Source organism: Aureobasidium melanogenum, assembly GCF_000721775.1.
Source record: "Aureobasidium melanogenum CBS 110374 unplaced genomic scaffold scaffold_28, whole genome shotgun sequence".
NCBI lineage: Eukaryota > Fungi > Ascomycota > Dothideomycetes > Dothideales > Saccotheciaceae > Aureobasidium > Aureobasidium melanogenum.
This window is the reverse complement of record NW_024470080.1, coordinates 271,827-284,300: the sequence shown is the minus strand read 5'-3', so window position 1 is coordinate 284,300 and position 12,474 is coordinate 271,827. Positions and strand designations below refer to the sequence as shown.

At 50.7% G+C, this 12,474-nt stretch overlaps 5 protein-coding genes across 5 annotated transcripts; 3 read left to right on the top strand and 2 right to left on the bottom strand.

Annotated features, from left to right (window-relative positions):
- Positions 1–72: 72 nt before the first annotated feature.
- On the top strand, positions 73–1,741 carry M437DRAFT_58345 (putative vacuolar carboxypeptidase Cps1; the record flags this gene model as incomplete). Its single annotated transcript, XM_041023385.1, has 2 exons — positions 73–389; positions 439–1,741. The coding sequence occupies 2 exons, from the start codon at positions 73–75 to the stop codon at positions 1,739–1,741; spliced, it is 1,620 nt and encodes a 539-aa protein (XP_040875960.1).
- A 652-nt stretch (positions 1,742–2,393) lies between these two features.
- Positions 2,394–4,284, bottom strand: M437DRAFT_88199 (actin-like ATPase domain-containing protein; the record flags this gene model as incomplete). Its single annotated transcript, XM_041028776.1, has 2 exons — positions 2,394–4,110; positions 4,163–4,284. The coding sequence occupies 2 exons, from the start codon at positions 4,282–4,284 to the stop codon at positions 2,394–2,396; spliced, it is 1,839 nt and encodes a 612-aa protein (XP_040875959.1).
- Positions 4,285–4,651: 367 nt separating this feature from the next.
- Positions 4,652–5,908, top strand: M437DRAFT_88198 (uncharacterized protein; the record flags this gene model as incomplete). The annotated part of the gene is made up of 5 exons (XM_041028775.1): positions 4,652–4,686; positions 4,735–5,084; positions 5,145–5,360; positions 5,414–5,808; positions 5,861–5,908. 5 exons carry the CDS (start codon positions 4,652–4,654, stop codon positions 5,906–5,908), a joined length of 1,044 nt encoding a protein of 347 aa, XP_040875958.1.
- Positions 5,909–6,279: 371 nt separating this feature from the next.
- M437DRAFT_58262 (uncharacterized protein) lies at positions 6,280–8,841 on the bottom strand (the record flags this gene model as incomplete). The annotated part of the gene is made up of 1 exon (XM_041023373.1): positions 6,280–8,841. The coding sequence occupies one exon, from the start codon at positions 8,839–8,841 to the stop codon at positions 6,280–6,282; it is 2,562 nt and encodes an 853-aa protein (XP_040875957.1).
- Positions 8,842–9,769: 928 nt separating this feature from the next.
- M437DRAFT_58247 (uncharacterized protein) lies at positions 9,770–12,172 on the top strand (the record flags this gene model as incomplete). The annotated part of the gene is made up of 3 exons (XM_041023370.1): positions 9,770–10,201; positions 10,264–11,865; positions 11,921–12,172. The coding sequence occupies 3 exons, from the start codon at positions 9,770–9,772 to the stop codon at positions 12,170–12,172; spliced, it is 2,286 nt and encodes a 761-aa protein (XP_040875956.1).
- Positions 12,173–12,474: the final 302 nt, after the last annotated feature.

Sequence of the window (12,474 nt, the reverse complement as noted above, 5' to 3'; positions counted from 1 at the left end):
AAACTGGCTTGGCCGCGGTTGCTTGCGTTCATGGTAATCGTGTTCTTGCTTCTCACCACCGTGAGCTCTGTGATGCGAAGAAAAGGAGTTTTTGACCTTCCAGCAAACGGTCACACTAGCACTGAACCACATGAACAACCACAGGAAGATGCAGTGGTCAGCACATGGTGTCCCGTACCACAAGTGCCGGCTCCGTCACAAGACGGCTTGATCTCATTGGCCGGTTTTGGAAGCAACAAGGACTTGATACAGCGGCAGGTTGAACGACTCAGTGCTGCTGTCAACGTTCCGTCGATCTCATATGATGATAACGATGATGTAGACATAGACCCAAGATGGCATGCCTTTGTCACTTTGCATGAGGTTCTGAAAACACAGTTCCCAAAAGTGTATGCGAACCAGCAATCATCATTTTACCCAATCTGACTGTTTGAGCAGACATGAGAAGATGACTCTGGAGAAAGTCAACAGTTATGGTCTGCTATACACCTTACCCGGGAGCTCTCAAGATTTGAAGCCGCTTGTCATGATGGCTCATCTGGACGTTGTACCTGTACCAGATCCGTCGAAATGGAGCCATCCTCCATTTGAGGCATACTTTGATGGACAGTGGCTTTGGGGCAGGGGTGCCGTTGACTGCAAAAGTATTCTCATCGGCGTTTACAGCGCCATGGAACGACTTCTTGAGCAGGACTTCAAGAACAAACGTACCATAATCCTATCGTTCGGATTTGACGAAGAGACTGGTGGTTTCAGGGGTGCCAAACACTTGGCCGATCATCTGAAGGAGAAGTATGGTGAGAACAGTATTGAAATGATTGTCGATGAGGGCGGTGGTATGGTTGTGGAAGACGGCGTGACTTACGCAGTGCCAGAAATTGCCGAGAAAGGATTCCTCGACATCGTCTTGACACTGAACACTCCAGGCGGCCACAGCTCTGCACCACCTAAAAACACAAACATAGGCATCATGTCGCGACTCATCGCAGCTATGGAAGATCATCCCTTCAATCCTCATATCGACGAGCACAATCCTTTCTGGAATTACCTCAAATGCGAAGTTGAAAACTCGCCTAAAACAGTAGAGCCATGGTTACGAGAGGCTCTAGAGAAAAAGGAAGACTTTGCAGACAGGCTTATCGAATCACGCGGCGACAAGGTTCGTTGGTGGATTCAAACAAGCCAGTCAGTCGACATCATCAACGGCGGCATCAAGGATAATCAACTGCCAGAGATCACACGAACTATAATCAACTACCGCGTCCTACCGAGCGACAAAATAGACGGTGTCCTAAAAACTGTCGCCGATGTTCTCGCTCCTCTTGCAAACAACTACAGTATCGCAGTTCAAGGACCAGGCTATGCGCAAATCGACCGCGGTTTTGGTGTCCTTAACATCTCTTCGATGAATATCCTCCAGCCAGCTCCAATCACCCCAACGGGACCAGACGTAGAAATCTGGAACGTGTTTGCAGGCTCCATCCGCCAGGTTTTCGAGAATACGGCAGAAAAGTTATCAGCGAAGAAAGTTATCCCTGTAGGTGCAATCTCGGCTGGCAATACAGACACAGCGCACTACTGGGCATTGACGAGGAACATATACCGCTTTTCTCCTTTGTCGGAAGAAACGGCCAAGGGTCCGCATACTGTGGATGAGAGAGTTGATATGCAAGCACACTTGGGAGGTGTCAAATTTTATTATGAGTTGATTCGGAATATGGATAGCTACACTGGAAGTTGATAGAGCGGTGTGCTATGTAAATAAGACATCTGCTATTTTTCTTTAACACACTCAAGATGGAGTTTTGGAGGAAGGAATGTGGACACATGCTCGTAAGCTTTTCCTTGGTCGTGCTTTCTTCCTGTTACATGAAGCCACTCTGATCTTATGTAGCGTTGTCTCAATGACCGAAGTATCAGCTTCCACATCGGTGTGCATTACATCGGTAGTTTTCGAGCGAGATGTCCTTTGGTGAGGAGCGTACTTCCTATTCATGCCTTCTTCATCCTTTCTGTGCAGCATTATCTGTTGACTCGCTGCTTCCTGAACAACATGATCGACTATTCTCTGACGATTTGTGCTTGGGTCACTTTAAGAAGGCAAGAGGAGAATGGAACGATTGTTTGGTAGAGCAAAACTCTGTATTTTTTTTTTTTGTGCTTTTGTATGTTCTCTGTTTTCTTCGTTCTTTCCCTTTCCTTCTCGGTCCAATTTTGCCGCAACCCTCTTTTTGTAATCTCTCTTCTGACCTTGTTTTACTCTGGTGTTTCTGCGATCAAGAACTCTTCCTCCACCGATCATGACCACTCAGTAAACGATTGATTACCAAAGATACCCTTTGTTCGAAAAATTGACAGTCTAGACAGAATGTCTATAACAGGATGACGCATCCTTACTCGAACTCTGCCTCGACTTCGCCATAGACGATGCCCTTGACACGGAGATCCCAGATAATGTAGCCGCTCTCAACGGTCATTCCGATCTTGTAGGACAGAGTACGGTAGCGGACGCCCAAGCTGTTCACATGCTCCTTGAAGAGATGACGCGGAACGTCGCTGAGATCGACATGCAGCCTGCACAGGGTGCGCGTCTTGGAAGTGGCCGAGCGTTCATACTCTTGTGGAGCTGAGTCATCATCACTGACCATGATGGAGCTGGAGGCATACTCCGGGATGGGATCCTCATGAGCCCACTTTCTCCTGAAGTCAAAAAGAAAGGGTTCCTCGGTAGGCAAGTCGTCACCTCTCTTGGTGTACCAGGTAATCTGATTGTCGGCCTTGTATCGCTCGTCGAGCACATCCCAAAACTTGTTCTTGATGGAGTGTTTGGATTCGTCGAAAACACTGTGGTGGCGGACCCCGTAGTGACGACGAGCCTTGCGAGTGTGAACAACCTTTTCCTGGATACTGGATAGCACAGCACCTCTGACCACGGCAGTCCAAGCGTTGGCAGGCTGCAGCACTACGAACTTGACCTCGGGTTCGGGTGAAAATCTCGAGATAGACTGATTGTACGAGGGCGGAGAATCGTCGTGGGCGAAGCGGGACTTCAAGCATTTGAACAAATATGCTGAGTTACCAAAGCCGCCAACAAGTATGACTCCCTTGGGTGTCTTGCCGCAGGCCAAGAGCACATTGCGCTGCCTCTCCACAAGTTCGATAACTGAGTCAACAAGCGGGCGGAACAACTCGGCCACTTCACAAGATGACAGAATGAAGAAACCACAATCGATACCAGCGGCGGTGTTGTCTTCAACGCCAGGGAGGGGGACGTTGAATTTGCTGTCGTCGTATCTTGAGCGAGAACTCAGAGGATTGAAGTTCTTCTTGACATAGTCCTCGAAATAACGAAGAGCGACGGCCCAAGCCTTGGGCTTGCTGTCAAGGAGATTCTTGAAGGCAATCGCGCCCATACGAGATTTGACCAGAGCCTGGAACCTGAGGTTGAGAAAGACGCCTCCACAGAGAGCGCCAGTGCCAGGGGCAGATTCTTCAAGGCTCAGAGGTGCAAGAGAACGGACAGAAAACGCGGCGAGGTCCACGGTGCCTCCGCCACAATCGCAGACGATGAAGCTGTCGCCTACACCAAGCACCTTGGTCTCCTGCTCCATTGACTTGAAAGCGTAGATAGCAGCAGCTTCGGGCTCGCTGATCATGCGAATGTTCGTGCCCATGCCTGCCTTCTTTGCGACTCTGAACGTGGCATCCTTGGCGGCATCACTCCAGATGGCGGGAACAGTCACAACGATCTCGGGGGGCGTCGAGCTCATCATCTGCTCGCCAAAGCGGTTGACCATGACTTCCTTAGCATGAGAGTAGACGACGGAGAGATAATCAGCGATAGCATCTTCGGTGGTCTTGCCGCAGGTATTGAGTTGGTCGTCAAGGTCCTGTTTGGAGACGTAGTGGGGGAGTTCTTGACGAGGATCGAGTCTGAGTTTCAGGCAACGCAGTCTGGGTTGGTCGGGCTTAAGCTCTAGACCCCAGCGGATCTCGAAAGCGTCAGAGCTGTCGGGATTGATGATCTCGAATTCGTCTGCGTCTGAAGCAGGGACATAGGCAAGTTCAGACGGCACCTTCTCTGACGAGACGTTGTTGGCTCCGGGCCAGCTGGGCTCTGTTAGTATACGCAAAGCAATAGATCTTTTGATGCATGACTTACTCCTTGACGACGGCAATCTCATCAGCGGCCTCGATATTGCCACTGTATGTGAAGGCCACACCGCTATATGTGGTTCCAAAGTCAACTCCGACCACAAAGCGATCACCTCCAGAAGAAGCCATGATGATTGATGGTGTTGTGGACCCGAAGAACTTTAGCGTAGAAGACAATGAAGGTCGACGAAGATAGAGTGTAGAAGAGAGAAAATAAGTTGACGGTTTTGTACTACGTGCGGACTGGCGCGCAAGTGAAAGTAAACGGGCCAAAGGTGTGCGAGTGAAGCGTGTTTGCGCTCAAGCTCAAGACGCCGCGTCCAAGACAAACAGATTCCGGACTCACCTTAGTGAATTACAGTCAGTCGTTTGAGTCATTACACCCTCATCACTTGAACTTCTTACACTGAGCTCCGAGAACCTTCGTGAGCCTTCATATTTGAATTGGGTCACAGATCCAATCTGAACTCGATCCGCACTCTGTGCACCACGCAAAATGACTTCCTATTTTGCATATTGGACAAATTGGTGGTATGTTGATCGGTTCCGCTGCATTGGAAACATGGCTGACAAGCACAGGAACGATGTGGACCAGCAGATGCGTAACCTTGCAGGCGAAAACGAGTTGCTGCGCAAAGAGTACGAGGAGACTGTCAAATGTATGACAGTTCTTCGCGACCAGAACCGCGCACTAAGCCTGTGGCGCGACGACACCATGAAGCAACAGAAACAGCTTCAAGCCCGCGGCAGAGCTAAGAACGACCAGATTCGTGAGCTCCAGAAAGAGGTTCTCCGTTACAAAAAGACCATCTCGAGCTCGAATTCTTGTCCGACTCAGCTGTCGGACACAACCATCCAGAGCAAGATGGATGCTCTCTTCCATGCTGTCAGAGACTGGGCAGTTGACAGTGTGCGTCGAGACAGTGCTTGTAAGACTCAACTTCGTACTTAGAAAGCACTTAGTTTTTGCTGATGCCACCTTTGCTTAGTGTTCGACTCGATGGATGAAGGTGTATCAGAGTGGCTCTATCATCAGATTCCTCGGGGCAAGGAAGGCTCCTCGACTCATAAGGTCAATGCGCTTGTTGTCTTCGTGTCCAAAGCTCTTGTGCAAAGCTCAAACCAGAACTGGGTTTTCGGCGTGGCTGCAGAGAAGTCAGATTCTCTGATCGCAATGGCCAACCGTCTGAACGCTAAAATTGAATGTAAGTGCGATCTACCCAAGCCGTTGGAGCTCCAGCTGATTTTTATTGTGAAGCGATACCTGCGTTGGCTGTCGAAAAGAAGAAACAGTGGGTTATGCTCACTAACGGACTGATCTCCAAGGATGAAGATTCTGTCGAGGAGTCTCTGGACGTCTGGACTCAGGTGATTGTTCAAAAGGTCGAGCAGTACCTCGGACAAGAAGGCAGGGATTTGGAGAGCCCTACAATCGCTGGACTTCGTTTTGCTATCAGACCTCATATCCATGTCATCCAAGCCTTGCACCACCAGGAGGCCGACTACTCGATTGTTCTCCTTACGGCAACGAAGGAAAATTTCCGTCGCAAATTTCTTCCTGACAGGATGGACGAGGTCAATGGAGAAGAAGGTGGAGTTGTTCAAGCTTCATTCTTCCCTATCGTGTACAAAGACGTCGTCATCGACAAGAAGGTAAGAAGACGCAAGAGCATTACATGTCTGTGCTCAACTGACACATCTGTAGGTTGAGCGCGTCGTGATCTGCAAGGCGAAAGTCATGGTCGGACCCTGATCATTGTGTCAACAGCACACCCTCGTAAGAGGTGGGCCACGAACATGCATCATGTGCACTACTTGTTCTTGGTGGTGAAATGCAGGTAGATAAATCGAGGAGGTTGCTCCAGGGTCGAAGCACAGAGGCTTGGCGAAAACACCCCTCCTTTCTCACAAGCAGTCCAGAGAGAGACACATAAGATAGCGATTCCAAGCTCACTGAAGAGCATAATGAGAAGACTTCTTTATTTTGAAAATATGTTCCATATGTATTGCAACCTCCGAGATATAATGCTAAACCTTATCCATATTCAAAGACCCACGAAAATGCGCTCCTTGCTATGTGTGTACAACCAAGAAAAGAGATATACAAAAACTCCAAAGGACTCCTCATGGCTCATAAAGACTGTCGCCATCATCTTCATCCTGCTCGAAAGACTCGTTTTCGTCCTCGATCCACTCGCTGGCAGAGAAGCTGGACTGCGAGGTCAATTGCGACATATCGCTAACGTCTCCGTCCTCATCAAGTCCCGCCCATTCATGCTCGCTCTCAGCGGGACCGGAGCCTACAGACTCGACTTCTGTGTCCCCTCCATCTGCCATAGCAAGGTCGACGACATTAGCGACGTTGTGGCTGTGCGGCGTCGCATACGCGGTAGGTGTGCTGAGTCTCTTTCTGCTTGATCCTGCTTTGCATTGACTGCGCGTCTCCCAAGCATTTTCCAGCATTGGTGTTGGGGGCTCGTGTGACCATCTCGGTGTCAACTCTTCGAGTCCTCCTCGGTATCTACTAGGAGAGCCAGATGTGCGACGACGCTTTTGGTAGGCGACCGGTGTGCATGATGGACTTTCGCGACGTTTTGACTGGGATGCTCTTTTCGTGATAATAGGGAAAGATTCTGAGAAGCGAGGGGTAATTGTGTCGCCAGATGAGCTTGAGGTGTAAGATCTGGCGGAGGGGCTTCCGATCTCCAAATCTTCGAAAGTGACACCAGAACTGCGACGTTTGCCGAGAGAAGTGTTGCTGTGTTGCGATATAAAAGAAGAGAATGTGGGTGCGTCATCGAGAGCGGCCATGTGTGCCCAGAATGGTTCCGAGGGTGCTTCTCTGCTGAACAATGAGCCAGACCTAGCGATGACGTTCTCGTAGCGTGGTAGATCGCGTATCTGCTGCCATGTCCAGCCGGTCTTTCCTGGCTGGATATATCCGTCGGCAGTGGTCATATAAAGGCGTTTGCGGCCGCCTTTCCCGTTCATGAAGACGCCCGAATCTAGGAAAGATATATTCCACGTAGCAGGAGTGATCAACTCATGTGGTTCCAGGTACCGAAGCCACGAAGACTTCTTGATCTTGCGCAACGGCACGAATGCTTCTCTCATTGCCTCGTATGGTTGCTGTTGATTGTTTGTACGATAGAATGGCTGTGAATCAACGAAGTCTGCAAAAGCGTCCTTGATTGACTCCCAGATGCCATGTGCACCAGTGTCGACAATGCTGACATTACGAATGAGTCCTCGACTTTGGAGGCGTTTAAACAGATTGCTGTTTGGACCAGGCGCTTTAGGCCAGAGCCATGGATTGATGGTGTTCGCCCAGGCCTCGATCGTATCTGCAGTCCAAGCAGGTTCCTTGGTTCCGGTCGGGGCAAGCAAGCTACCTGATGACCCAACTTGGTTGGATTGCGCTGTAGGCATGTTGGGATCCGTTAGATTGTTGTCGGTTGAATCATGCCAGACACCTTTCAATGTACGGCCGAAGGGAAGAAGGACGACTTCAATCTCCCACGGGTTGGCGTATGAAGGCTGTGCGCTCTCCAGATCCGCCAATCGATCCTCGACATCGGACACGCGCGAAAGAAGCGCTTTGCTGCCAGCACGAGTCCGAAGATCCTGGGAAAAGGTTGATGCTTGCGAATCCTTGTCCTCGAGGGCCATTTTAGATTGCTGAAGACGAGCGTCAATGTCTTTTCTCCAGTATTCCATCTCTAGTAAGCGACCGTCCAAAAGCTCGAACTTTTCATGTACTTCGTCAAGGGGTACGTGCGAGAAAGAATAAGTCTCCAGCGTTTCTAATCGCCGAACACAGCTCTGAAGAATGTTTTGCACATCGGTCGTCACGGCTTTGGTTGGTGTACTTGGTGCCTCTTGCGGTTTGCTTTCGACGAATTTCGTAACCTCCAGACACGGTTTTGTGTCTACAACTTCAGGTGCTTCTGTATTGGAGTCCGTAGGGATCGAAGGCTGGTCGTGAACTGAGTGAGATTCCCCTTGATCCTGCTGAGCGTCGGAAGGTGCATCGGCTTGTAGTGAATCAGGTACATAATCGGCGGTGGGTGTTCCTCGAACGGTAGGGCTGGCCATCAAGCCGTCCATGTTGGGGAAGAGTGAGGCATATGGCCGTTCGTTGGACGTTGTACTCTTTACCGGCGACGGCTCACTGGACGTCTGCTGCGGCTCTGGTTGCGGTTCATATGACAGAACACTGGCCGGTGCAGTGGACGGAATCCAGGTGGGGTCTTGTTGCCATCGCGCAAAGTTGTTCAAACGTCCCCAGATGTCAATGGATAAGGGTGCAGCCCTTGAGGACTCTATTCGATCATGTCTGGTTTCATCTTGTGGAGGAACGGCGGGCGGTTGAATTTGTAGCGTGGTATTATCTTGATTTGTGGGTACAGAAGGAGCGCTGCTGTGTCGCATCAGGTTGGTAGGTGCAGTTGGAGCAGAGTCGACTGTAACGTCGTGGAAGCAAGCGTGATGGCCGCAGGCGCAGAGGACGGAAGATGCATTTTGACTATCTAGGGGCCTGTCGAGCCAGAATCTACGACAGCCACATGTCGGGGCTCTTGAGCCGCTACTGAGTGAGCGAAAGTTGCAGGATCCATTGGGCAAAGACGCGTAGGATGTGGTCGTGTTGGCTGTGTTTACAGCGTTGTGCCACGGTGAAGCCTCCATATGCCTTCAGCAAAGCATGATCTGCAAAGTTGTGTACGCGGGATTGATTTTGTTATTTCTGAGAGGCTAGGCGACTGGTATGGTGTATTCATTGACTTGGTAAAAGGAGAATGGCGGACAGGAAGAGTATAATCGGTGTGTAGACAACAAAAGCGGATGAGGGATCGAATGCGCATCTCACGCGCCCGGGATGCATCGACTCCACCTTTGGACGGCCCGTAGCGCGGAACACCCAAACACTCTTGCTCCGAGGCTCTGCTCTCTCCCACATTGTGAGACACAACGTGTAGAGTAGAGGTGAGAAGTCTGTCAAGGTATATCTGCAAGATTCTGTTCTGGCAGGTGATGGAGTATGGAAATTAGGTTGTGCTTACCATCTTATTATGAGCCCTTTTGGGAGGTTTGGTCTTATCAAACTTACATGTCCTGCATCTTGCGTACCAGCTTTGAACCATCGATAGTTGGCCTATCTTTCCATAGTCCGGAACATGAAGCCACCAAGTATCCCAGATATACAGAGCAGAAATCTAGAAAGACTTGGTCTCTGAGTGTTTAGTAGTTTCACTCGAGCATGAGTGACGAGTTCTATCAGAAGGGCTGTCAGACTTAGGTGGTCATAGCGTCTTGAGGAAGTCGCATCTCAACTACGACTTGCTCGGGCTCCGTCGACGCGCTCTGCATATTTCCCATCGAGTTTTGACGATCTTTCCATCGCGTAGCAATCAACCGAGTGCAAAACGTCGCGTCATCGACCGATCATCGAGTGTGCAGCTCCTACAAGAATGTAAGTTTTATTTCCCGGCGCATTCGAGTTAAATCATGGCACGCGTCGCAACCCGGACATTGTCCGTAGAGAGAGAAAGGTGTATACTGACTGCCACAGTTCTGCCGCCTGACACGGGCGCAATCCGCCTGCATGGACGACCAGATGTCCAGCTACCCTGAGCCCGACAGCCAGCAGCATTACACTTTGTATCCTGCTCCGGGCCAGCAACAATTGTTGGACCCTGTCCAGCAGGATCAGTTACAGTTCAGTCAACTCGGTCAGCTTGGTCAAGCCATCTATCCCAAGGCCGAAGGCGAGGTCGATCCCAACGCGCCAAACCACATCGAACAGCGCATCGAGCAGCTGCAGCAGCAACAGCCACACTCTCAGCCTCAACATCAGCACCAACATCAACATCAGCATCCTCTGCAACAACACGACCAGCACCATGACCAACATCAACAACCTCCCTTAGGCCCCCCTCCACCACCGCAAACTGCACAACCTCAAGGTCCCCAAGTTCAAGGGGAGACTCCACAAAAAGCCAATCGTCTGCGCAAGGCATGCGACTCGTGCAGTATTCGCAAGGTCAAGGTACGCTACACCTTTTGTGCCAGGTCATCTTCTACGACTTCCCTACTAACTTCGCGTCCTAGTGTGACGAGTCTGGTCCGCCATGCCGAGCTTGCGCTGCTCTGGATATCCCTTGCACATTCGAACGTCCAAGTCGCCGTCGTGGTCCTCCAAATCGTCATGCAGAAGCAATTAAGCGTCGCCGTCTCGAGGAGTCGCCGCACATTAGCGGCCAGTCGACGCCCTCTTCTCCTACTCATGCCGCACAAGCTCTAGCAGCTCTGTCTTCTCATCCCACTCACCCTCCCATCTCGGCCGAATCCATTTGCGACATTCAGACCCTGGATCTTCTCGTCAACGACTTCTTTACATACATCCACCCGCTGTGCCCCTTCCCACACGAACCCAGCTTCCGTGAGGCCTGGAAGAGAAGAGAAGACTACAACAACCGTGCTTTCCTAGCACTGCTGTCGTCAATGGTTGCCGCCCTTGTCGCGTCCTTCCCACGCAAGCCTAGACTGCACCTCAAGGCACAACGCAGAGAGCTTGACTTCCCCAACCACATGGCGCTTGTGCTGAAATGTCAGAAGGTTTGCGCCGATGCTCGTGGACCAGGCTATCTCGACAACGAGAACCTGAGTGTCCATGATGCTGCAACCAGCTACTTCCTCGGTCTCTCAGCTTGCTACACATTCAGATGGCGTCAATGTCGCTTATACTGGAGTGAATGCCTGACTATCATCAGAGCTCTTGGTCTACACAAACCGACCGAGCAGAACTTCACGCGACTAGGAATGTTGCCAGCAGCTGTTGGTTCGAATGGTCCGAATACTGAAGGCAATCGTGACGACGTCCTTGATAACATTACTCTCGAGATGGGCAGGAGAATCTTCTGGACCATGTTTGTGAGCTCAAAGACTATCCATCAGTGTGGCTCTGCTTTCAGCGAGCTTGTTATCCCGCCCGAGACTCCATCCATGCCTTATCCTCCACTCCCTGTTGAGGTCGACGACTTCTGCATCTTCCCCGGACACATCGAGCCGCAGCCTCCTGGTCTTGTTCCCATGATTGCCGGCTTCAATGCTAATGTCAGGATCTTCATGTCTTACAGTCCTCTTTCAACCATGGAGCTGGCTTGGGGTGTTGATGCCTTGGTTGATATCGATCGTCAGAAGAAGGTCCTTCACGATTCGCTCGAACGATGCAAATCAGCCACCAGAGATTTGCCAACAGTGCTTGTCATCTGGCCTACTGACAACAACCCCTTCGCCAACCACAACGGAAACGAACTCGGACTGGATTTCTCAAGCACTTCATATGCACGCGATCCAGCAACCCTGAACCCTAATACAGTGGATGCTACACCAGAGGACAGAAGAAGACGTCAATACGAGATCCAAAAAGCAAACATCCACGGTAGCGGTCTTTGCACACGGTCTTATATTGTGGAGAAATACTTTACTTTGATCGAGGCGCAGGCCCGAAGCAAGCTACAGGCAGAAAACGCCGAATCTGGCTTGTCGAGCGAAGTTGCTGCAGAGCTCGATGGGTTGCTCTCAGATGGATCTTCTGCTGACGCACTGGACCGTGAGATGTCAGAAGAGCGCGAAGTTATCGTCAGGGACTTGCTTTCTGTTCTGAGCAGTATCGACAGGGTGAACATGGAGCCGAATGCGGACAGTCTTGTGAGTACATTGGCACAAGAGGGGAAACGCAGCAAGTGGCTAATTTGTTTTGCAGACAACAAAAATTCGCGTAGTAGCAAGCACCCTCCTCGAGGTACCCAAGTCCCGCAAGGGACAAGTGGCACAGCAAGCTGAGGAGTACCTCAAAGCGTTCCTCGACATTCTGGTCAAGCTGGAACGCGTGAACCCTGGACATGACGACCCTCATAACCCCAACGACGAGGAGACTGAGCAGCGTCACTGGGCAGATCTTCGTGAGTATCAACTCAAGTTTGCGCAGCAAGGCGGACTGTCTAGTCTCGGTTGACTAGGTGCAAACATTGTTCAGGAGGGCTGAGGCGTTTCATGGGAAAGGATTCATGGTAGCAAGGTGTATAAGGAGCTTCTGGCTTGGTGGACAGGCGAAAAAGCCGGACTGGCTTCAAATCGAAAAGCTCTTGTGCTGTACATTACGATAATACCAATAATGGCTTGATATGCTCCTACTTGTCTCGTCTTTTGTGACTGACTGTTGTGGTTGCTCCTTCCTCTCAGGGGTATACGGGGCTTGGCGTCGGCGAGACTCCCGGAGAGCAATGGTGGCACTTTATTCCCTATTCGCAAAACAAC